This window comes from Bacillus rossius, chromosome 3 (assembly GCF_032445375.1).
Source record: "Bacillus rossius redtenbacheri isolate Brsri chromosome 3, Brsri_v3, whole genome shotgun sequence".
Lineage (NCBI taxonomy): Eukaryota > Metazoa > Arthropoda > Insecta > Phasmatodea > Bacillidae > Bacillus > Bacillus rossius.
In genome coordinates, this window is record NC_086332.1 from 63,102,160 (window position 1) to 63,129,278 (window position 27,119).

General features: G+C 36.6%; 1 protein-coding gene across 1 annotated transcript in view; it reads left to right on the forward strand.

Annotated features, from left to right (window-relative positions):
• Positions 1-20,867, forward strand: part of LOC134531452 (sialin-like) — a 50,330-nt gene extending 29,463 nt beyond the window's left edge. The window contains exons 3-9 of the mRNA XM_063367163.1: positions 5,613-5,846; positions 8,057-8,144; positions 9,062-9,276; positions 10,561-10,713; positions 11,319-11,451; positions 19,202-19,443; positions 20,654-20,867. Of these exons, the coding sequence (XP_063223233.1) occupies positions 5,613-5,846; positions 8,057-8,144; positions 9,062-9,276; positions 10,561-10,713; positions 11,319-11,451; positions 19,202-19,443; positions 20,654-20,845 (1,257 nt within the window). The 3' untranslated portion in view covers positions 20,846-20,867. The remainder of the gene's footprint in view (positions 1-5,612; positions 5,847-8,056; positions 8,145-9,061; positions 9,277-10,560; positions 10,714-11,318; positions 11,452-19,201; positions 19,444-20,653) is intronic.
• Positions 20,868-27,119: the final 6,252 nt, after the last annotated feature.

Consider the following 27,119-nt stretch of genomic DNA (forward strand, 5'->3'; position numbering starts at 1 on the left):
TTGGTCTATACACCTGGCATACTACATAGCCTGTTTAAAATTTTCGCTATGTATCGAAAATAAGGTCGCTTGAGTGCCTGACCACCAACTGGTCGTGTTAGCCTGACCAACCTGCAAGATGTGTCTGGCCAACCTATCTGTCATTCCTAGAAATCAGCTAGATGTGCCTGGCCACTTATTATGTGCCTGATCACAGGCAGGATGTGCCTGGCCACCAGCTGGTCATTTTAGCCTTACCATAACCTGGAAGTGCCTAAACACCACCTGGACGTGTCTAGCAAACAACTGGTCGTGCCTGGTTGCTGACTGGACAGGTATAGCCGCTGAATGGACATGTCTAGGCGCTGACTGGACATGTCTGGTCACAAACTGAATGTGCCTGGCTACCAACTGGATGAGCCTGCCACCTACTGGACGTGCGTTGTTTGCCACTGAATAGACGTGCTTGGCCACCGACAGGGCGTACCTTGCTACCAACTTTACATGTTATCATGACCAACCGACTAGCCGTGGTTGTCTGCCAACCTATATAACGTTCCTAAAATACCAACTTGAAGTGGCTGGCCACCGACTGGATGTGTCTAGCCACTGATTGGACGTGCCTGGTTAATCGACTATCATCTAGAACTGCCCTGAAAACATGATGAAAAAATCCTAAAAGCGGCTTAAGTTCCTCACCTACCAGTCGTCAGTAAGCTTCCGATGCCATCTTGGAAATTCATAATTTTTTCGCTAGAAATTCTGGAAAAATTCCAAAAATCATCGAAAAATCAACCATTTTAATAATGATTTTCTCGATCGATTCCCGACCTTGGTGCGATTCACAGTCAGTGATAAGAGTAACTAAAACTTTAAATAAATTTTAAATAATGTTTCCCATTACCTTTCGTGGTGTTTACTAATCATATTCTCTACGAGAAAGACTCTAAACAAGATACTAGTCCAACGAAATAAATACTTTTCGCTATGCTTACCATTAAGTCTAACTTTTCGATACTTGGAATAACTTCCAACCAGCTCTTGTACAATGTTAGACGTATAGGCCAAGTTTATTCGGAACACGAGGCCAGGCCATGTACAATGTCAGGCTATCGACCAGATGTATCTGATCCACGATGCCAATCGACCTGACTACGGACATAACGATCCAGAATTAACAGTAGGATATGAGCTGTCGCAAGTTGCGGTAGGATACAATTATCCTAAATATTTTTGTTTCCAACTGTCTTTCACTCGAAAATATTTAGCTTTAGCTGTATTTGGCTCCAAAAGTCATTGTTCCAATGTTCTAGTTGCCCCAACAGCAAGTGCTCCAAAGCTCCAAGTCCTCCAATACTCCAATTGCTCCAAGAGCACCAAAGCTCAAATTGCTTTAAGAGCTCCAATGCTACCATTGCTCCAACTGGCCAACAGCTCTAAGTGCCCCAAAGCTCCAAATGATTCAATTGCTCCAACAGCTCAAACTGCTCCAATTACTTTAAGTACTCCAATAACTCTAAGTGCTCCATCTGCTTCAATAGGTCCAAGTGCTCCAAAGCTTCAACTACTCCACTGCTCCAATTGCTCCAAGAGCTTCAAATCTCAAATTGCTCCAAGAGCTCCAATTGCTCAAACAGCTCCAACTGATTCAATTACTCTAAGTGATCCAACAGCTCCAACAGCTCCAACTGCTCAAATAGCTACAAGTGCTTCAACTTATAAGACTACATTTGCCTCCAACTGATTTTAATTGCATATTTTGATCGAACTTAGCCTGGTTGCTGGTACGACTTAATTATTACTCTCCATTTTGTCAGTCAAGGTGATGATTTTTACATATTTAAGTTAGAAGATGTATTCCGAAAACTCGGCATTAAATATAAATCAGATTTATAAGAATATCACTATCACTTTTTAAATCCAAAATATAATTAATATTTTCAATTTCATACATATGCAAGTAATGCAAGTCATTATTGTATGTAGCCAGCTTCCCTCAGTTATTTTTGTATGAAGTATACTTCTTTGATGTGCGAATAGTTATCTGAACAAAGCGATGTAGAAGTCTTAACCTTCGACCAATATGTTAGGATCTTCCCACGATGCATAATCAATCTGTTCTGCTGATATCATTTTCCTTGCATGATTATAATAAGTATTATTATGATCTCTGGAGTCTTCCGTTTTAACACGAGCCTCAAGGACACTTTCGTGATCGACCCAGCGAACACTGCAATCTTATTCAGAATAGTATTTTTTAACACGTCGTTTCCAACATTTTGTTCTCAATACTTCATCACAGCCTTCGATCTTGTGAACTTCAAGTACGTCATGACAGTCGTTTATCGTTTCAGCCTCAAATGTGTCATCATAGTAGGTATTCAATCATGTCAGCTTCAGATGTTTCATGCAGTCTTCGATCTTGTCAGCTTCAGGTCGTTCTCCAGTGTTCGCATTTCATTGAGGCGACTAGAATTTGGTGTTAATATCTTTTCATTTCCCATAAAGGTGTTTCTTTCTTCGATAGTTTTAAATTTTAAATTATTATCTATATCTAGGATAGCATTTTTAGCATCATCATTTTTACATTCTTCATAATCATTATAGTCGTCTAATATTTTACCTATGTTCCACTTCCTCGATGTTGTACACCAGTCCTCGTTATCTTTAGTCAGCTTAGTTGTACAGGTCTTGCAATGTTTATTCAAGAAATATCTTTGACCGAAGGATTTCTGACACTGACTGCAACTAAGTGGATTTTGCCAAGGACCCAAAATACACTCGCTTCTCTCATTAAATTTTAGCATTTTTCTCAAGGTAAACTCCTTGCCACAGTATCGAAAGCGATGTATTTTTGATACAGCAACAGGCGTCGAACCAGGGTACATGTTAGCTTCTGCGACTAATGCCAAATACAAAACTGAGAGTTTGAAATTAGAACAATTACTTAAACAGAATTTGTGTAGTTTTTCATCAGTGAGAGTTATTTATCTCATACAAGAAACTTGTCGCAAGTAGTTATGCTTTCCAACAACAGATGACACCACATGTTGCGTAGTGGTAAATATTATTCTTTTTTTATATGGGATGCGGGAGGCTTTCTCTCGATCGCAAGAGAAGGAGGGCTTCGCTAGACATCAAGGAGAAGGAAGTTCATCTTGCATAATGGTGTTTCTCAGTTGTTGTAAGACACATCAATCGTCTGGTAATGAATCTCTTTTTATTGAATAACACAAAAAATATATTGTAAGTACTGAATTGGTAACAGGATTCCAATAAAGAAACGAAACTCTGAATAAAATTGCTTATCTCAAAACGAAAAAAAAAATTACATTTAGGAATTGTTTTCTAAGGAATAACTAGAAACACTCGAAGAATATCAGCATAAGTCTGGCCATGAATAATCAGGATCACACTGGAACACCAACAACAATCTGGTCAGAAATATCTTGGAGCACACGGAGAAAACCAACAATATATTGAAAGGAATATCCAGGAGCACACGGAGAAGACCAACGCACGTTTTCTTAAATCAAGATCAATTAACCACAAAAATTAATAAAAAATTTAAAAATAAATATAAATTAAAAATAAAAAATAAAAAAGTAAAAAAATTAAAAAAAATTCTGGCTTGTGCTCGAACTCTATCCTTGCTGAGCAAAGAGAAGTCACAAACTGGCAGAAGCTGTTATTGGACGTCTTTCCATGTCTTCTTGAAATCTGGCAAAAAAAAAAAAAAAGACTGATGAAGGGGTCAGAGGTACTACACCTGCATTTTCGTTCCTTCAAACTATCTTGTCATCGGAATTTCTTGCAATTTTGGTAATCCGCACTGATATTTTAGGAATCACGCTGCCTTTATTTCGATCATTACAAGCTATTGAAATTGATATACTTGTATATGATGGTTACACTGTTTAATTGGTATTATTACTTTTATTGTTATTATTTGCGTATATTTATATTTGTTTAGTTTACTTATTTTAAATTTGCACAATGATTTTTCGTAATTAACGTAATTCATATTTCGATTATGACCTGCACATTTTTCTCTCAAACATGTCGATAAAAAATATTGTGCACACTGGCTGTAGTATTTAAGGTGCATGTTTAATGACCAGAAACGTTTTATATATGGTCCGTTTTTTTTTTGTCGCTGAGTAAAAGTGGCATGAATAGTATATAATAGTTCTCTGAGCGCCGGTCCATGGCTGTGGTGCTTGATTCCGGTCCGCCATCTTAGATTTTGACGTAATGGCAGCAATATTAAATGACCTTGAGCTTGAAATTTTACCTTTACATTCACCTTTGACTTCGACTTTAACCTTGGTCTTTGCCTCTTAAATTCTGCCATATTAAAATCAAGTTACCCTCTCTTGATCGTTGCACTTTTCGTTATTGTAAGACCTTCCACCATTTTATATTCTGATGACACAGCAGCAATTTTTTTTAGCTGTATGTTGGTATGGATGATGTTACAGACGCCATCTTGTTTTTTGTTCTGCTGGAGTTCACCATCTTGTATGATGTACTGCCCGCCATCTTTTTTTATGCAGTTTATTCCTAGAGTATGCCACAATCGCTCTTTCTCAGGCACGTAAGGTAGATAGATATTCCATGACCTACCAATGTTGTTATGGCCCTTATCGACATAAAAATTAATTGTTTATACAAAATACATTCAAAGCGAGATGATTCAAACAATTACAGCTTGGACCTCTGGGCTGGAAAACATACGTCTTTGACCACACGGGTATGGAAACATTTACCAGACGGAGAATTAAATAAGGTATATAAAAATAACACACATATTCAAACATATATATTTTTTTAATTTGAATGATAAATAGTAGTACCTGTTTATTGCCACCATCTTTGTTTACAGTGCTTGCTACGAGAAGCGCTAGTGTCACATAGTGCACATATCGTCTGCTAGAGTGCGCTGCCACCATCTTGTTTTCAGTACTCGATACCAGGAGCACTAGTATCATGTAGTAAACACATTGTCTGCCAGAGTGTGCTGCCACCACATTAGTTTAATTTTTACATGCTAGAGTGCATTACTATTTATCACCATGGTGTCCACCATGTTGTCGGTCATCTTGACCACCATCTTGAAAATTTGTAATAACTTACCTAGAAATTGTAGAAAATTTTCAAAAATAATTTTAAAATTCACCTATTAAAATATTGACTCTTTCAATCGACTGCAAACCTTCCTAGTCTGTGAAAAAATTTAATAAGCATGACGAATTAGCAATTATGGCCTCTGAGGACCCTCTCATTGCCTTAAGTCTATTTATAAAACCATTATATGAAAAAACACCTAATATTCTTAATTTATTTCATTCGGGTTAATTTTAGCTTGCCTGTGTATTTAAATGAATTTATAATTAGTGTTTGCTATATTACGAAATGTTGCTTAGTTTTGCATTTAAAAACTTTCGGAAATATTTATGTGGGGTATATTCAGTAGTTTATTTGAACATACAGTATTTATTATATTGAAATTTTAAAAATTAAGCAATTTGTTATCTAACACAACAAAAACTGCAGGGTTATTATCATGCGTAACTTCCTTCGTTCCAAAACAAATCATTGGACAGCTTCATGGTGTAATTTTTCTTTTCCAGACGGGAAAGTTTGACTGGGATGAAGTAATGCAGAGCTACGTGATGACGGCCGCTTGTTTCGGGCTGGTACCCTCCATGATAGTGGCCGGTCGCCTGGTGGAGATATGGAGCCCCAAGCTCTTGGTGGCCGTCTCGACGGTCATGGGAGTGCTGTTCACCATGCTGTTCCCGGTCTTCGCTAAGTGGGATGTGAACGCCCTCATCGTCACGCAGTTTGTGTCAGGCCTCCTCATGGTGAGTCTGTCTTCCCCCGACCCTGAAGACACAAAGGCTCTGCTAGTGCTGCAAATATCCAACCACGGAATACATGTATCTGTTAAGCACTGACCTACAATGGCAGCTACAAGTGTGGCTTTGATAATTTTGTCTAACTTCCTTGAAAAATTACCTCATTAATCTACTTAATACAAATTTAAGACTGACTGACAGACAGACAACGTACAGCTTAAACCCGTGGGTCTAGAAGTATTAAATTTTGATTAGAAGTTCCTTATATCACTTAGATGAACCCTGGGAAAGTATTTATGAAAATTCATCCCTTAAGGGAGTTAAATTGGGGGGGGGGGTGAAAGTTTGTATTGAAGTTTGTTATTTTTGAAGTTAGGAATATGAAAATTGGTGTTTAGGCTTCTGTTTATGGATAAGTCAGCTTTATCAGCATTTTTGGCAATTCATCAAACAGTATGATCAAATGCTTTTCCATCGGGTACACGGCTAGTTGTTTAATAATCTGAATCTGAACAAATCATGACAACTTACTGATTTGGAGAATTAAATGCTGTTACTAACACTTACAAAAAAAATTTGCAAAATAAAATAAATGTCACTCGAACAAATTTAGATCCGGTAATAAAAGTTACTTTGTCTAAAGTGAACAAACAATCCAAAACACAGTCGAGGAAGGTGACTGTGCATGGACTGTCAAGTTGCTAAGTACAATAGATTATTCAAGCCTAGAATGAATTAACTAAAATATAACATCTTGTTGACATCGAGCTCATTAAAGTTATGTTAGAGGCGAAACAGTGAGATGCGGCAGTGACGAAATGCATTGGTTGAGGTAAACGGAAGTACCTCAATTGAGAAAAATCTGTGTTTGGCACCATCAGGAAACGAATCTGGATATGCTGTTTGTCTAATACCTTTCTTCAAACAAATATCTCCTATTAAAAATAAGTTTGCGGTTGTAGACTCGATGTGAAAATTATAAATGGTGCAACATAATTTTAGTGAAACAACACAAATAATGTGGTCCGAAATTACTTAACTTATTCCATGTCTCAAAGTATATGTACCTCCAGGTTAACTAAATTACAACGGAAAAATAACACACTTTAAATAGTATTACAGGATAATAGTACGGGATGTTAATTTCAATGAACGATAAAATCCATTGAGCAGTTACATTGACAAGATATAATAAAATCTTAAAATTGTTACGAGTAAAATATGGGGGAACTGGGATCGTAAGGGATAACCCAATTAAATTATACATTGTACAGTTTTATTATTTTTTTAAAAAAATCTCTAATCACCAATCACTTGCAATTAAAAATATTTATTCGCAAGTCACTCAATGTCTTTCAAGGTCTACAGTTCGCACTCCTCACTGGAGCTAGGCTCGACAGTGGTTCACCCCTAACCATGCACCTGTCCTCACACACACAATTTTGCGCCACTCATTAGCACTCTCACGGTCCCAACGCTACTCGTCACGAGGGGTCTCTCACCCTCTTCGCCGATATCGCACTTCCCTTCACTCGCGGTACTCTCCGATCTCTCGGAACTCTCGCGGAGGCCGGCGTTGTCCCTCATATCCCCATTCCGTCCTTCTTGAAGTGACGTGAGAGACTGTGACATGTCTCGTCATGCCGGGCCGACCCGACGCCCGAAACACCCAGAACAGCGACGTTTGTTCACGCCACTCCTTGCGTTACCCTCTGTAAGCCCAGAATTTCCAGGCCGCTAAAGGTGACAATAGCCCGAGGCGGGACGGTGCGCGGGGAGTGAAGAGTCGGGGAGGGGGGGTTATAGCAGCAAGAGCCCTTGTAATCCAGCCAGGCACGCATGGCATGCCTTACGTCAATGGACGGCGCGAAACGTCAGTGGCTAGCCAGTTCCAAACCTGGCGCGTGTGGCGGTCCTGTCTGCGTTCGTAACAATACAAATTCTACGAATCTTAAAATATTTTGAAAAATTATGTTTAGCCCTGCGTACTTTATGTATCTAATATGCATTCGTGAACTCTCTCAAATCAATTATTGTAGGACGTTTTATTTCTTTAATACTAAACACTAATTCTTCTACCTCAAGTTCAGCTTGTGTAAGTTTTACAACGCATATATCATGTTATAGAGTCGAAAACTTCGAGAGTGACTATTACAGATGAATTTAAGTTACTGCAATATTTTTCGCCTATGGACTGGAATTTTGTCTGCTTGCAGGGCGCACCTATCCCTGCAATAAACGCTATGATCTCATCCTGGTTCCCGCCTGAGGAAAGACAAAAACTAGCTGGCATCACTTTATCTGGTACGTGGCTTTCATCTAGGCCCTATTTACTATTTACAGAATGATTTCACTACTTCACCGAAATTTTATGCATCAGTAATAATCGAAGCTAAGCCTCTGTAGCATAAAGACCTTGTCGGCGTTTCGTAAATTGCAATAGAGTTTATGTTTATTTTAAATTATTTGATTTTTTACTATTACATTATTGAAACGACTAACAATTAATAACAGAGCATAGTGGCGCAAAGGTAAAACATTAAACTTGTATTCCAAATCTAGTTCATATTCCGTTCCAACCATTCCTATTTCGGTTTTATATGTTTTCCTGAAATGACCCCACTGAGTTATCTGAAAAGTCTTTACCAATTTGTCTTCTTTGTGTTGTATGAGTATTCTTTTCTAAACCAAAATTAAAAATTCTCTCTGAAGTCAACCCTACTGAAAATGACACCAAAATACTTATTTATGATGTTTTAACAACAATTTTGATTGGTTACTTATATCATGATTAAATGTGAATTTTAATTAATCACATACTTTTAATATAGTAAAATAACAATCAATGATAATGGTTTCAAAGTAACCTATAATTTTGAACACAGATCTAATTTATTAGACCTAGTTACTTTTTTAGTAAGAAATTATATATATTGTCTTTCAGTTTGACTCTCACGACCAAATCCAACCAATCTTTAGGTAGATGCGAAGCAATATATTTCAGGCATTGTCCGATAATATTTTAGGTATTTAGAATGGAATCCAATTAATTAATTTTAATATTACAGAGCTAACTAATAGAATATGTACTATGTAGTGATACATTTATTAAATTGTCCAGGTCCTTTATTAGTTACAATATGTCTTCTTTGCACTGAGAACGTACAGCTCGCACAACAATGATCGTCAGAGTTACAAACCTTTCTGACCTGACCGTGCAGCAATGAACCTCGGTGTTATCGCTGCGAATGGCATCACGGGGAAGATGGTCGACTCCATGGACTGGCAGTTCGCCTTCTACATCATTCCCTCCTCGCTGCTAGCGTGGATGCTACTGTGGCACCTCTGTGTGTACGACACCCCCCAAAAACATCCGAGAATCTCCCAGGAAGAGCTGGCCTACCTCGCGACCAGCAACGTCAAAGACCAGTTCCAGGCGAGTACTAGTGCCTTTTTCTCATCGTATTGACTCAAATGTGCCTAGCACAGTTACTGACATCAGCATCGGTGACATAAACATCAGCGACATCACTGTTAAAGAGATTACCACAGTTAACCTACATCTGCTATAAAATTCAGATTGCTGTGTTTTGCAGTTGCCTTGTGCGGAATGTAGGTGAATGCACAATAGAACACCAATTACTAACTGCAGAAGCGCAAAAGGGAAATTTCCAACAAACGAAAAGCCCCAACCAGATTATGTATCTTATCCATAACAATGGCTACTATGTTGTTGACATCGAGCTCATTATAGTTACGTTAGAAGCGAGACAGTTTACCAAACAGTAAACCAACAAATATCTAATTCTTTAACTGTTTAGTATTTTATGTCATTGTAGAAACCGATCCGATCTTTGTTATTTATGGTTTTCCACTCAAATTTTACCGTACATAAATAAGCCAAAATCGCATACTGTAAATAACATTTGTTTTTCATTAATTAAACAAACTGTTTGAAGTGTATTATGACATACATTAATTTTTAAGTGTTTACTTAAACACAGGTTTGTGAGACATTTATTACAAGATTGTTTGAAATAACTAGCAATAAATGCACAGAAATCCTGGAATGTTTGTTGTGTCTTCAATTGTACATTTAGGTCCACTGTAAAGTTAAATTTCAAAAACTTTTCGTTGTTTACCCTAATATAAAAACTTGGGTCATTACTGCGTGGCAGTTACAAAGAAGCGAAGCTGTGCATGTGACTAGTTTTATCACTATAATGTTAATATCACATGTTTTTGCTGATTAACTGGTTATCTGGGGTCAATGTACTTGTGTATAAGAGTGCAAATGCGTGTCATAGTGGTTATTTCTGGAGTTCCCAGGATTTTCCATTTAACATTTCTCCACATACTTCACTTCATCCTACGTTATTATTTTCCCACCCTTATCTTAACAATTGTTTATATCTTTAGTTATAGCTAATCTGATCTATCACAGAACCAAAAGAACTCAAAATTTGGGAGTGCTGAGTCAGTACCCAAACAGTTCATAAACCACATTAAACTTGGAAAACCCATCACGTTTAACCTATTCAGACAACTATATATTAGCCACTGTTATTTCTCACAAATATTGGAACACCCTTGTTTATTCAATATAAAATGGATGTGAACTTTTTGGAAAAATCATTTATCTATATAAAGACATTAATTTATTATTACCTACGTATAATTCCAATTGTTACAAGGCTAAACTATGATTCTTCATCCTCAGACGAAATCCGTGCTGCCCTGGAAGCAGATGCTGACTTCTCCACCCATCTGGGCTCATGTCACTATGGCTATCGCCCCAAGCTGGGTTTTTAACACCTACGTCAACAACTTGCCTACGTACATGGTGGATGTCCTGCATTACAGCACAACCCAGGTCAGTTAATTCAGCAGATTTATCTCAGCACTTTATCGTTGAGCTTTTAAGTAAATATGTTTTATGTCATAGGAGTTATTTGGAATATAACGTTATAGTGGGTATTTCTGGAGTTTCGCTACATACTTCACTTTACTCTAGATCATTATTTCCCCACTATTATATAATATAAATATTACATCAAATATTCATTAACTCATGTTTTTTAATCAAATCATCTTGTCTTAATAAGACTATCACCCTCAACATTAAATGTATAGCAAGATAATATCACCATAGCATATAATATGAAATACTATGTACCTACTCTCTCAGTAATTGCAGAGAAGTTGACATTTGTTGGTTTATCATACACTTATAAGTCAAATAGGTGTTCATTTAGACATGACTCGTAAAGCTATTCATATCCATATTTATAATTTGACCCCACATTTGCAAATAATTCACGAACCTTGAAAAAATACAGCGTGTTTCTATTTTTGTACCAAGTAAATATCTTTAAGACACATAATCATATCCAAGACTTTAGGTAACAATTTAAATTTTCAGTATATATATTATAGAGGCATGCTTAAAACTCCGCTGTTCCTTGTCCTAAATCTCAGACAGGATACCTCCTAGCCATTCCACAGCTGTTCTTCTGGATGAGTGCCATATCATTTGGATTCATCTCACAGTGGGTGAAGACCAGCCACTTCATGGGCCACCTGCTCTCATACCATATTTTCAACGGCATTGGTAAGTATTATTTAATTTTACCTGATATTAGTGAAATTCTAAGGATGGAACTAACATTAATAACATTAAGATTATGGGGCAAATTTAACACTATGCATACTTTATATCACCTAAATACTACTACTAAATTCATATTATGCATTTCTTTTGTTGACAAGTGTTTGCATTTAAGCAAGTAATATACAAAGTTTCATAGTAAGTATCTAAATTTAAATCCATCGCTTCTAGATACACCACTGTCTGACTCGTTTCTTTAACAGTATATATGTACCTCATTCACAGATAACATTTTTTTAATGGTTGCGAACTGGCTTACGACAATTATGCTCTAATGTAAAGAATTTACACATATTTTTAACTTGAATAATTATTTAACAATATTTTAACCTTGTGTCTTGTATCGCCGTTTGACGACCTTTTTTATATATTTTAACATTCAAACTTCCATAGGAATTTTACAAATTAGTTCATAAATTATCTATTTAACTTTAAACCCAAAATAGCAATAATACACTTTTAATTATCAGTAAAAAAAGCTCATCTTTCTCCTGCAGAGTCCCAACCATCTCTCCTCCCCACGCCCGAAACAAGCCCCTGTTTATACTCGTCCTCGGGGCCAATGCTGCCCTGACTACCAGCGGCGAGAAACATCCTGCCTCTTCCACCAACATGGCACATGAACTAGTTCCACCCAGTGGCCCCCTGGCGCTGGGGTAATGATTTTGAGGCAACATTTCGCTATGCTAGTGTTCACAACTCCGTGCACCCAGGCCTCTGACGACCGCCGGCTGAGTCACGTGAAGTGTTGCGATGCGGAACCGTACCCAACTTCGCAAAGGCTATGTACGACACAAAGTAAGGGCAGGCAGGAAAATGTGTCATCGTCACATACTAACCCCTCCCCCAACCCCCCCCCCCCCTTCTCCCAAGCAAAGTTGAAGGAAGTAAAGTTTCCTGGGAAAGCCAGAGCACCTCCAATATGACAGTCTTGTAGAAGTCTCAACCAAGGACCTCTTCCAATTCCTTTTTTCTAACATTACTCTCCTAATTTTTCTTTATGTTAACCATCTTATTTTCTTCAGCTTATTCTGGACGTAGTATCCACTGCAGCCGTTGACAGTAAGTAGATGCAGGCTGGGAAGCGAGGTGGTTCTGGTTCCGACATTGCGAATAGAGACTGTTTCCCAATCCCTAGCAACAATATCTTATATATAAAATTCTCGTGTCACAGTTTTCGTTGCCATACTCCTCCGAAACGGCTTGACCGATTTTGATGAAATTTTTTGTGCTTATCTGGTATCTATGAGAATCGGCCAACATCTATTTTTCATCCCCCTAAATGTTAGGGGTAGTCCACCCCTAAATTTTTTTTTTATTTCCAGTTTTTGGTAGGAAATCACCATGGCAACGGCTGTTGCTTTGTTGATGCTTCATTCGTCTCTATGGCAACGGCTATTTCATTGTTAGTGCAGTCCTCATCACCGTTGAAATTTTGCAAGTACTTTAAATATCAAAAATTGCCCTTTTTTTTCAAGTATATATATTTTACAGACTTGAAACTTCACAGTAATGTTCCTTATGTTACGCAGGATGACATTTTCCGAAAATTAGATCCCATAGCATAGGTGGTTAAAACCAGGCAACAGTGGGTACTTTGTCTGCATGAGAACAGTATTTTGCATTGTTCATGCCTTCTGCGTCTCCATGGCAACAGGCATCGCGCGGCTGTGGCGTACCCACAACGAGGGGCATGTATTATGAGCGGCGCAAGAGTGATCTGCCTGTAGACTGCCGTAGCGAAGTACGGGTACATCAGTTGTACGTTGCGTGCACGAGTCGGGAAACCATCGGTACATTATACAGCATTGTAATAAATTTTCACGGAATTTTTTATTATTTACCATTACTGTAAATGGGAGATGTGGCATAATTCTTTTTCCATTAGTATAGCCGTGCGAAGCCGGGTCGGGCAGCTAGTTAAAATATATAGCTAGCACAACAGTTTTTTTAATATCATAAAGTAATATACAGTAGACTATATATCATGAGATATGACAAAACATTTTTTGTATTCCTGGTTGGTATTTAGTATAAATTTCCGCAGTTGTGATATATGAATTCTAATCATGTTCATTGAGTGTTCGGTCATAGTCCAAAAACACTGTCACAGGAGGTCTAAATATGTTTAATAACAAATGGACCACCGTACTTGATTTCAAATTTAGAGCTCAGATGCTAAACCTCTGAACTCAAAAAATTAGCCTCCAACCAAGCATTATCACCAACCGAAAAAGTTATCTTGTCATAATCTTTATTGTATTTTACTTCACGTTTTTAGGAAAAACCTTTAGGTTCTTTGCTACATCATCCCATACTTTTTCCAACATTAAGTTACCCCACATTTTCCCAAAAAAAGGGCTGTCGAGACTAAGATTTAACAAAGAGTCAGTTAATGATCTTAAAAACAATTCTTCTGGAGTATGCGTGGTTGAATAATTTATCACATTATTTAAACAAAATGATAACTGATACAACATTTAATCCCATACCCGACTAAAATAAGTCTACAATGCTCTGAGAGAAACCTTTAAATTGCTATTGTAACTCTCTATCAAGCATGTTTGGGAATAGTAAGGAGTAGATAGAACCAACTTTAGACCACAAAGAAATTCTTAATTCTTTATCTTTGCTGAAACAAAGTATGTTGTATTTTCAGTGACAATAACACATGAGATACAAACACTGGTAGCAGTTACCAGCTGGGAACCATAAAAGTGCCATCAGATTTCAAAACTCACAAAGAAAAAGAAAAATTAAAATTAATGAAGCTGTCTACAATTACAAGAACAAATAATGCCCATATGTCCACTCTTACTTAGATTTAATGAACCAAAAATATTCAAGTAAATTCGTTTTCATAAATACCTATATACCCTTGTGGGATATTCACATCTCGTATTTATCGGTTTAACTAGTTTACTCTCTTTAAATTTGTTTGTACTCATCTCTCCATGTTATGTCATATTTCAGGAAATTTAAAACTCTTATAAATTTGCAAAATGGGTTTATCCCTGTCTAGATGTCTTCCAAAAAAAATGAATTATTAAAAAAGGTAAATGTCATTGATTACAGCGTAATGGGTAAAAGGTCTTAATATTTTTTGTTCGTAATTTCTTCTAATCCTTTTCGCCTTTTATAATGAGTATCACCAAACTATATTATCATATCAGTATTTTTACTTTCAGGATCTTTCTTTGATGTTACTCCATTTCAAGATAAAATTTAGCAATTCGTTAGAACAATCCTATCAGGCAGTTATATTCGTATTGTTACGCCTCTCCTTAGTGCGCTAATAATTTAATTAAGTATTTTCTTAGAGAAACTTCTAAGATACAAGAATTTGGAAACGTACTGGAAAGATAAACTTATAAGCCCCTGTGGGCTTACAGATGGCGGAGAGGATCGTAAGGCTCATAAAAGAGAAGCCGAGGTTTGGTTGGCGAGCAATTCTATTTATTCTGATTAAAAATTGAAATTCTATTTTATTTTGACTGTGCTTTCATAATTTTTATATGGTTTGCATATTACAAATTTAAGCCAACATTATTAAAAATATGTGAAAAACAATTGATAATCGGCCCGGGCCTCAACAGGGTTACTTATGAAGGTTAACATATAATTACACAAAATTGTTTCGTTGCATTGTCTAGCACTTGAAATTATAAATTTACAGTTCTGAAATATGAAATAAAACAATAACATAAAAAAATTAAAACGTCTGTAAACTGGCACTGGTGGTAGGTAGACTTGATATATTTATGTTGGCGGTCAAACATAGTGAACCGCAGACGACGAGAAGAGAGAGATAGCAAAATGACGAAGGCGTTTCACCGAGTGTTGTGAAACTGCTGGGCCAAAATCTTGATGTGGGATGTTCTAGGACGAACTGGGTTCCAGGAGTGTTTTCGAACCCGCACTGCAACAAAGGCCATTCGGTACGAATTACCTCGGATGCAGGCGTTAGGTAGGGTGGCGGAATTCGCCACCGGGATTGGTGTGAATGGGGTAAAAACATAAAAAAAACTCACCACTGTGGGGAGAATTCAGCTGCCTGGCTGCCGCCTCGTAGACCGACGCGGTAGAACACGGTTGACATTGGAAACCATGATGGATACGAAGAAAGTTGGAAGAAGAAAAAAATATATAATTTAACTTGCGACTACTTAGGGCAGACTAAAAGCTAAAAATAGTAAATCGGCACTTGAGGCCTTAACTGTAGTAGACTACATTCCAATTGATTGGTCAGCGGTCTTCTAATTCTCGCGTAAGTCAGGAGAGTCGCTGACCGGAGACGTTCGCAGTTGGCTGCCCTAAAAAAAAAGACCTCGGGGCGCGGTTGGGGTGCTAAATTAAAAGGCCAAGTCTCCCTTGAAAGAGGGTGGGGGGAGCCTTCGGTAATCTTCGGCGCTCGTCGCCATAGACACTCGAAGTTGGCAGCCTTGGCCAGCGCGCTCTGGACGGAGAAGTGGGGAACTCAACTCGCCCGGCGAGCGGTCAAGTCGAGGGTCGATTCAACTTGAACATAGTTCTTATGGGCACGACAGTGCTGCCCTCAGGTGGACAGCCAGGATGGTAGGGAGGGGTTAGTGTCTCTCGCTTCCGCGGATACGTCGTTTAGCAGTCCGTCGCATCTTAATTCCTCTCGTCGCCGGCAGGGTGTGCGGACGAGAGTGTGAGAGCGGCTGTGGGTTATGACCTCCATGAACCAGAGAGGAGGGGGGAGGTTATGACTGGTGACTGACCCGGCCTGGGTTCTGGACGAGGGGACTGGCGAGTGCGGGGGAAATTCTGCAAGGTTCGTGAGAACCGAGGCGACGAAACACCGCGACGTGTCTGCCGCACCGAGAATAATACAAGGCTGGTTGTCCGAACTTGCTGATTGCGAGACGTCGGGGAAGTCACCAGGGGCTGAATGTCTGCTTGCCACCGCAAGTCTGGTCACGAAATGGCTTCGTGTAACGAGACTTAGTACATGACAGCAAGCGGGGATTATGGGACCGGGGCGCTTCAAGCAGCACTCCAAGTCGCAACGTAGCATTGGCGAAGCTGTGAAGCGTGTGGGGGGGGGGGGGAGAGAAAAAAAACACTCTGAAAAAGAATTGGCCCGGCCGTACACTGGGCTGAATAGAATGGCAGGGAGCAAAGAATTTAAGTAAAAAAATTTAAAAAAAACTCAATTATTTTAAAATTAAAGAAGGGTGCCTATAATGCACATTATTAGTACAGTATTACTTTCAGGAAAATAATCTAAACTATTGAAGCAACAAAATTCTTGTTGTTCAAGCATTCCAGAGAGGTAATCAGCTGACTCGTATCTATGCCTTTTATTTGTTTCACCAAAAATTTAAAATGTGTGGGGCTGATTAATCACCTAACAAGTATTCTTAGAGGTTTTTTGATGATAAAAAACAACTGATTGCTTGATTATCAGTATGTAATTCAAAATCATTTAGCTCAAGTTTATCTCTAAACTTATTTCAGCCGAAAATGTAAATGAATCACTCCTTTTCGTTGATTTTATATTTTTGCACGGCAGGTGTGAGCAATCTACTTGTATAGGCAGTATTTATAACTGATTATTCCTCATTCGGACACAACACTGCCCTTTGAGCATTGAACTAGTTTCTACTTTCAAGTTAAATTATTCATCAATATTAAGTAATTTTAAATCTGCAGAGTTCACAGTTAAACTTTAACTTCCGGAAAACCTTATTATGGTACTCTTCTCTGGAAAATTTTAAATTTTTCTACTTTAAGGCATTTGATGGTTCAGAGATGGTAAAAATATAAGGGATAAATTTATAATAGAAACCTGCCATACCCGAAAATATTTCAACTCTCAAATCATTTTTGGGCCAAACAAATTCACAAAATGGTGTACTTATCTAGTTCTATAGATAATATCCCTTATGATACCAAAAAACCCATCTACTTTACATGTGTTTGGTCATACGCAATTTCGTCTTGATTAACTGATTACCCAACTTTCTGCGGTTTTCGTAATATATTATCTGTATGTTACAAGTGCTGATGAAATGTTTCACAATACATAATTACACCAAACAAACTCTTATTAGTAATCTACTTATATATCAAACAAAGAAATTTAGGAGGCATTGCATGAGACCCACAATTTACAAATTCCAAAGTCGAAGGACTATGAAACTCACACTGCAAACCAATTTTAATTAAAATAATAAAATCGTCGAAAAATTTAGCTCTATCAATGTCCTGGAAGACAGACTACACGGGTGGCAAAGGGTATCCACAGAATATATATATGTTTTTCCAAACCCGTTGATAACAATTCAAACTAAATTGGCCCAGTGAATACTAGACAGCATAATTTCTGCGTGAATCCTTAAACTATGAACATTTTATTTAATGTGATTATTATTTGTTTCAATTTTTTATTTCAGGAAGTGACATACTTTATGAAACAGAAGTAACATGTTCTTTATCATTCAGTTTCAACTTAATTAGCTTTTGGTTTTGATGACCTAATCCGGTAGTTACATGCAACATCACAATCTCACTCTTTTGTTATTTTTTTTTTTAATTTTCCATTATTTTCTGGGGTGTTTATAAATTTCGTAAAATTTTATTTCAAATTAAACTTTCTTTAACTTTGCCGGTTGGTCAGAACAAAACTCAAAATCCAAAAATCTTTTTGTCAATATCATCGGGCTTTGAGTTTCCCCAAGAAAATACACCCCCAAAATTACATCCTGTTTTAATTTTTCTAAAACAGAAAATTATACTTTTCAAGACGTTTTATTTAATTATAACCAACACTCCAGCTATGAGTCTATTTTCAATTAAATTTCCATCTGTCGGGAAAACTCTCATATTAGGCTCGTAGCTTGTATGTTTCTGTTGTAGTATCTGTGAGTCATGGAGGAAGAAGTCCTATTGTGCGAAAAGTCACGTACCGTTGTGTGGTCCTCTCAGGCCACGCTCGGTTTGAAGCTTGTATAGTTTTGTTGTAGTATCTGTAAGTAATGGAGGAAGAAGTCCCATTGTGCGAAAAGTTCCGTACCGTTGTGTGGTCCTCTCAGCCACGCTCGGCTTGTAGCTTGTATGGTTCTGTTGTAATGATTGTAAGTGACAAGAAGATTCACATTGTGCGAGAAGTCCCGCACCGTTTGTTGTCCTCTCAGCCACGCTCGGCTTGTAGCTTGTATGGTTTTGTTGTAGTATCTGTAAGTCATGGAGGAAGAAGTCACATTGTGCGAAAAGTCCCGCACCGTTGTGTTGTCCTCTCAGCCACGCTCGGCTTGTAGCTTGTATGGTTTTGTTGTAGTATCTGTAAGTCATGGAGGAAGAAGTCACATTGTGAAGGAAGTCCCGCACCGTTGTGTTGTCCTCTCAGCCACGCTCGGCTTGTAGCTTGTATGGTTTTATTGTAGTATCTGTAAGTCATGGAGGAAGAAGTCACATTGTGCGAAAAGTTCCGTACCGTTGTGTTGTCCTCTCAGCCACGCTCGGCTTGTAGCTGGTATGGTTTTGTTGTAGTATCTGTAAGTCATGGAGGAAGAAGTCACATTGTGAAGGAAGTCCCGCACCGTTGTGTTGTCCTCTCAGCCACGCTCGGCTTGTAGCTTGTATGTTTCTGTTGTAGTATCTGTAAGTCATGGAGGAAGAAGTCACATTGTGAAGGAAGTCCCGCACCGTTGTGTTGTCCTCTCAGCCACGCTGGGCTCCGCCGCCTGCCTGGCCGCCGTGCCACTGGTGGGGTGCAGCGAGGTCGCTATTCTGGTCCTGCTGGTCGCCGCGATGGCCTGCAGCGGCGCCTACATGGGCGGCAGCAAGCTCAACCACATGGACCTCGCCATCAACTACAGCGGCACGCTGTCCGGTGTGCAGGCAGCCTTCGACATCTCCGGCGCCGTGCTGGCGCCCATCGTCAACGGCCTCGTCACGAACCACCAGGTGAGCCTCTCACACAAAGTAGACTCGACATACAGAAATAGTTTGATATTATGAAAATCACGGTTGTTTAGAGTTTTCATAAGAAAATTTTTTTTATTATACATTCCTTATCACGTATCCAAGAGCATATCTTGATCCTGATGTCATGATCCTTAATATGTTTCTGTGGTCCATGATGCTTGCTGCTTTAATTTAGTAAGTCGATAGGTCCTGGACATTAAAAAAATTCTAATATCATAAAACAAACAATTTACTTCACAGGTCTCGTGGAATTTTTTCTTTTATAAATACTTTATGATTATAATTCATTGTTATATCACAAGTTTTTATTATCTCCAGGAAATTATTGAGGTACTAAATTAAAACATGAAAGCATATTGTACCGCATAATCATTGTATACAGAATAATTCCATCAGTATCAAGGGATAAACTTGCATACGTGTTACGGAACTTTTACCTAATGAAGTCATCAAGTGTGGGTTAGCATTGAATGTTAACACAGTTTTATTTTTTTTAAATAACGTAGCTAATTCAAACTTTACATTAAACTCTTGTATTTTTGGCATTAATATACCTAATTGCTTCTCAAGTCTACTAATTAAAGATCCTTTCGTTCATTTTCTTTCATCATTCGGTCTTTTTCTCCCGAAATATAAGGACAGCAGCGAGTTGAAGCCACCTTGAGCACACTCATTAAGTTAAGGAACGTAGGATGCAAAATAAGGCTACCGGAGACCATAGAGCATAACGAATCACTCTGAAAATAATAAATTTAAAACAATATCACGGCTACTGATCCCAAAACCGAGGTATGATATAAAACTTTTGTTATTGGACACGATATATATTTTATGCGTGATGTGTCGTGTATTCTCATCGGTAATTCAGTACCTAACTAAATCACAATTATAGTTTGCTCGGTCCACCACGATTGTACGTTACTTGCGCAAATGTTCTATATAGTTAGCAAGTCATGCAGACAAGGAAACTTAAGTGCTCGAAGCCAAACGAATCATAACTTCATTTGCGATTATTTTTTTCATTTGGTCACTTTCTTCGGGAGACGGGGTCACGAACTTTGCTTAACCAAATTGAGATTTAGCCAGCTGACGGATTAACAGACACCGTTTCTAGCCTCGACCCTAGCTTGGAATGTGTTCTATATTCGCACACCACAGTTTGACTCGTGTTCGTGATCCCTTGTTGCAGCAAACTTTGACAGCTTGGGGCAGAGTGTTTTACATTTCTGCCGCTGTAAATGTGTTCTTCTTCGCCGTGTACCTCATCTTCGGCTCCGTGGAAGAGCAGCCGTGGAACCGGTCCGTGATAAGACAAGACCACGAAGATAAGGGAAAGGTCAATCAAGCTTCGACAGTCAATGTAATGGAACTATACAAATAAAAACTTATAAATATTTTTAAAAGTTTAAATTTACTTTCAAACACGTATATTGTTCAGTTGGAGGTTATAAGTTACACAGAGGGCTAACAGCAACGAGACAGTTTGCAACGAGAATGACAAATAAAACAACAACCCCAGACAACACAGTGACGCACATATTTTCTTTTTGGATTGATCCAAGAATCCGTGTATTCGTCGCTTTGTTGTCCGAGGTTTTTGTTTGTCGGTGTTTACTGTTCTTGTTTCAGTTGTCTCGCCGTTGTCAGCCCACTGTGTTCGTCTCAGCTATATTTTTTTTTCTGACTTAAGTCTTTCACGAAATTCTTTGTGTTGTCTAGGCATTTAACATTTGACATCAGCTGAAAATGTCTGCTGCAGACTTGTAACGTATAGCAAATATCCCAACAAATCCATGCAGTCCTGCATAGATATGTTCTTTTCATGCCGAGTGTAATCCGTCAAAAGATAATACGACATTTTTCCTTGCCGTCACTTTGCAAAGGGAGATTTTCTATCCTTGTATTATGCAATAAACGCTGTTGACTGGGAACCTATTTATTACATGCTTGACGTCAATGATATGGTCAGTTATTTAACATCTCTGATAAAAACCTGTATTGATCTTTATCCTACTTTTTACTTGTAAAACTAGTGAATATCCAATATTGTTCTGTAAGTTTTTAATAAAACACATTAAAAGTAAAAAAATAACTCCATAAAATATTCAAAAATAAAAAACTCCTGCATCCTACAATAGATTTTCCCCAAAACATAAACTTGTTAAAAATTGTTTGAAATTTGACAGAAGATACTGGTTGGCTAACATAAATAATAAAATCCAAGCAGTTCCTTAATATTTTTGGAATCGTGAAAGAACTGTGAGAAATTGTTATAAATAAATAATAAAATTAATAACCCTGCAATAATTGCTACTATTTTTGGTAATTGCTTTTCGAATATGTTTGTTAAATCTAGAAATAATATAAAGCTAACGGACAATTTACCCACAATTTCATGTAGTTTGGTTCTATGGGCAATAAAAAGATTAAATCCACAAATCAACTGGTTGTGATGACATACCCAATTATATTGTTAAAATTTGTGCTAATAATTTGAAATATATTTATCTGCAATTGCTTATCCAATAAGTTTCTGGAGTTTCTCAAGATGTAACTTTGTCACCTCTTCTTTTTAACGTATGTATTTGTAAATGATATTGTAGATGTGATATCTTACTCCCAGGTTTTATTGTATGCTGATAATCTTAAACTATATAAAACTATTTCATATTATAGTGAACATTTACAACTGCAAATTGGCATCTCCCCTATAAAAAATTATGTGAAACTAACGCTATGTCGCTAAACTATAAAAAAAACTATTGTATTACATTTCCTAGAAAAACAAATAAATCTTTGTACACTTATTCACTGAATGATATTGAAATTAAGTGTGTAACCGATATGTACGACCTTGGAGTACTTTCGGATTCAAAACTACTTTTTCATCACCATATTCACAGTCTAATTAGTAAAAAAAATCACGTTCTCTGGGCTTTATTAGGTTCAAAACTAAATATGCTAACGTCAATGATTTCCTATTATTTTATTATGCTCTCATAAGATCAAAAATAAAATATGGTACTGTAGTTTAGAACTATATTACGGAAACAGACTAAAGTGTTTAGGAGAAATACAAATTAAAGTTTTTAAAATAATCCTCAAAGTATTTCATTCATAAGATGCAACGTTTAACTATCATGAACTGTAACAAAATTTTAACACTTACTCTTTAAAAACCCTTGATACGACTTTATAATAAAGAGTCTTTTTCAATATATGACTGTAAACAGGTGAAAGAGCATACTTTCCTGATAGTTCCAGCCTACAGTCATAGAAACAATGAGATATTCACCTCACCACGGTCATATAAATTGCTTATGCGTTGTGCGGCAAGTACTAATAATTGTAGTATATCGTTCGATCCTTTCATGAATACTCATAAAATTATTATTATGACTTAATAATACGGTAGCATGTAAAAAAATATTGTAATTTCCATAGATGATATTTTATGAGTACATGTATCTTGAATGTGAATTTAATAGTGAATTTCTTTGTGTTAATTTTATTAGTAGTTTTATTTTCAATGTGTTGTGTATGTTTGCTTGGATATTTGCGTCTATACTTAACATTTTATTATTTTCTTTATTGTTTCTTTTTTTTTTTTTCCATATTTATGTTGTTTGTATTTGTAACTTTTTTTATGTTTATATAGCCCCAGCCTATTTTGGACTTCGTCTATATTCGACAGCAAAAGGGTTGAAAAAGCGGTCAATTTTTTTTTTTACTATGAAAGTCGTATCTCTGAAACTATAGAAGCAGGCTGTAAGTTATGAGTGTGATATATAAACATGCAAAATCTTCTAACTCCTTTTTTTTTACAATTGGCTTATGTTCTACTTTCTAAAAGGTGAAATATTGTAAATATATTTTTAACATTAAAGAAATAATATTTTCTCATCAAAACAAACTTAATTTAAGAAATTGTAAATGATATATAAACATTCCTTCAGCTACATTCTCTTATTCAACTTTCTACGAAATATAACCTCTTATTTTTGACAGAGGTTAGTATTATTTTGAATTTCAATCTGGGGTTAGAAAATACTGGCTGAATTTGGTTTTTGTATTGCCATATTTATTTAGTTCTGAATTTTTGTATTGGTAATCTATGGGAAAAGAGGAGAGGGGTGAAAAATTTGGAGATTTTATGTAAGTAATCCAAAGCAAACTAAGAATCAACTAATACGTTGGATAATATATTTGATATCGTTCTCTTTATTTCAAATAAAAGTGCGATTGTATCAAATATCCTTAAATAATGGGAAGTATTTGTAATAAGGTTTAATTATTTAATTATTCTAAGCATAGCTTTAACCATAGTCAATTAAAGTGTTAGTGTAAACATGCGGCATAAACATAGTTAAAATGAAATATGTGAATCTTTAACAATATTTTCTAATTATCTACCTCATGAAATGAAAAGGAGGCAAGTGTGATTTCATCAAAGTAAAATAAAAACTCGAACACTCTAAAACCAAAGTTTTAAAATCAGATACTTGATTTATACTAAAAATGAAAAAGGCCTACTCACATCCACTTTAAAATTCATCATTTTTAAACGTTTTTGTTACTAAATAAATATTTTATGCACCTGACAAATTTATTGTGTCTCTTTATTTAGAAAAAAAGTTTGTAATTAATCACATACTTTTCATTAAGTTGTAAGATTTTAGAAATACTCTGAAATTGCGTGAGCGAAGCCGCGGGTTTTAAGCTGGTATTTTTATATAGGGTAGACTGGGTACGATTGTGCCAGGGTGCGGTCGTGACAGTCGTCGTATTGGCGAAACTATAAGGAATACGAGGGGGGAGGGTGGCAAGGGAAGAGAGGAGCGGCGTGCCTGTCCGCACGTGTTCCACAGTATTGCGTAGCGGCTTGCAGAGGACCACATTACTATTTTTCCATGAAAAGTAATTTTTTTTCTTAGATTTCTTTGTGTGATTGTTGTTTTATTAATACAGATAGAGTAATGAGTGTTTTTTCTCGTTAAAAATTAAACATTAGTGGTTCAATATCAGTGATCACTTTGAACGTAGGTTATCCGGTATAATCATGGTAATTTTTTTTTTGCGAATGAATGCAATGGGTTAGGTTGTGCCATATTTTCTGGGTACAGTTGTGACATAAGTAAACTTTTTTTCTTTTAGATGGATTAAATGCCAAGGAAAATGTAAGTAAGCTCTGATCCCACTTTGAGTGCAGAGATGGTAGTCGCCATTACATTTGTCATAACTGTGAAGAGTCTGACTAGATCTCAGTAGGTTACTTTTTTAAAAGTAATAACTTCTTTAGATTTTATTGACTTTGTTTTTGTTGTTGCATGTTCACTTACACAAATGTTTATTTAAGCTATTATACAGCTGATAAGAATTTTAGTTACTATTCGCTGATTAATATGAAGACTGTTAATAATTAAATATGCTATAGAGCCTTATTAGTTATAAGTGATACAAATTTTACTTTGTTTCCTGTATTTTACCACAAAATGATTTTATGATTTTATTACGTACCTTATAGGTTATTTTAGACCATTTATGTGTATTTTAATCTTTAGATGACATAAAGTTTAGTAACCTATTGGCTGATTAATATGAATACTGTTAATAATTAAAGATGCTACAAAGCCTCATTAGTTATAATTGATGCAAATGTTTCTTTTTTACCGACGTATTTCATCACAAAATGATTTTATGACATTTATTACGTGCAATAAAGTTTCGACCACAGGCACTGTCACAACTGTCCTTGGGGTGGGGACGATTATGACATTTATTTATTTTTTTTTCAAATGGCTCCTATAAGTTAACCTTTGCACTTATAGACAAAATTGTAGTATTTATACGTAGACAAATGTCCATTTCACTATAAAAACACACCTTGCTTCCAGCTAACTGGAATACTTACGAAATTATGGGCGATCAAATGAAAATTGGCACAACCGTACCCAGTCTCCCCTATGTTGATACTGATGCAGGTCATTTTCTTATGATTGAGTGTGTCTGAAAATTTTCAATCTCATTGGTTGCCGTTCATTACGTTTCCGTGCGCTGTGGAATCGGCAGACGGATGGCGAAACGTGATCCGTTTCCGTTTTTTTTTTTACGTTTCAGCCTCATTGTAAACGGGCCTAACAACCGTGTAAAACAATCTTCCCATAATAGAAACTAACGCAATATGAAGCTGTTGGCATTAGAAAGTTTTGTGTTCAAACGAACATCATCCCGTCAACGACGGTCACTACAGCCAGTTTTTATATAAATCTATATTCGTGAAAGATTGAAAACAGTGACGTCATCTTACAATAGCTTATCGATGAGGTGAAAGATGAAGCTGCCATTATAAAGTATTAAACGATTGATTGTCAACCAACTGCCAAATCCAGCAAACTTATGTCAGTTATCACTGTTTAATAATAAAAATGACAAAGTAAATACATCACATATAAAACTTCAAGCTCATTCATATTCTGGCTACAAGGTAGAGGTCATCTTTAAATCCCTTGAGTGCAGCAATCTTCATGTGACACTGTTTAACAGATAACTTGATAATGATTTTTGATAAAAGGCTAAACTATCATCTCCTAAGCCCCTAACACAATCAACGTAAGTATTACACAAGCACAACACAGCAGTCTAAGAGATAACAGTTTAACTTGCGTAATTCTGTCTAACTTACTAAAACGTTAATTTCAATAAGCATTCACACAAGCGTGGAATTATTAAGTAGAGATTTCTACAGGTTTAACCATTTTATTATTAATACTGTGTTAACTTTTTCAGCCAATCAAAAGCTCTGATTGGTTTTCTGTGTTGTCATGTAAGAACTTTATTCAATAAATAAGAAAATGCGTGTGTTGACTGGATTGTACCGAATATTCTTAGCTTTGGTTTTTTTTATATTCGCACCATGGCATTAAAATTATAAATATCGTAGTGCATTCTCCGAAGGTGATAAAAATATTTTTGCATTTAATTTTGAAATTATTGCGCTGTTATGGTAGAAAGCGTTTTGTCAAATGGTGCGTGATTCATAATACCAGGTCGGTTTCCTTCAAATGAAAATGCTGCAATCACTCTGCCATGAAGCTACATATATAAGCAACTGTTGAAAACTTACGGGTCTGTAGCTTGGAGCAAGTTTCCGATTCATATTTATCAGCAAAGCAATCCCCATAATGGCAGCGTTCATAATTTTGGGTGCCGCATAAGTTGCGGGAAAGTGTCATCAACTAATTCCAAGTCTATACATTTTATTGCAAGCCAATAAGTTTGATAATTGCGATAGTTATAAAAGCTGGGTTAAGTAAAACATATTCAATGTTCCAAATTCTGTAAATGCCAACTACAACTCTCACCTTAAACACCAGACACTGTTGCTATATCTTCTTTGGTGCTCCCCTCGGAATCAAGTTGACACTGAGGCAGGCAATTTCAGAATCTTAATTCCATTTGCAGAACATTCCCGTAATATTTAATGTTTTTCATATACTTTGAAGTATACCTTTAAATAATTTAATAACTGATCATTAAAATTCACAGTCTTCTTTATAAAACATGGATGTTTTAAGACCAAAAACGATATTTTTTTGAACTGCTGTTGAAAAATTTCCCTTAAAAAACTATCTCAAAATTAATTAACAGGGAAATGC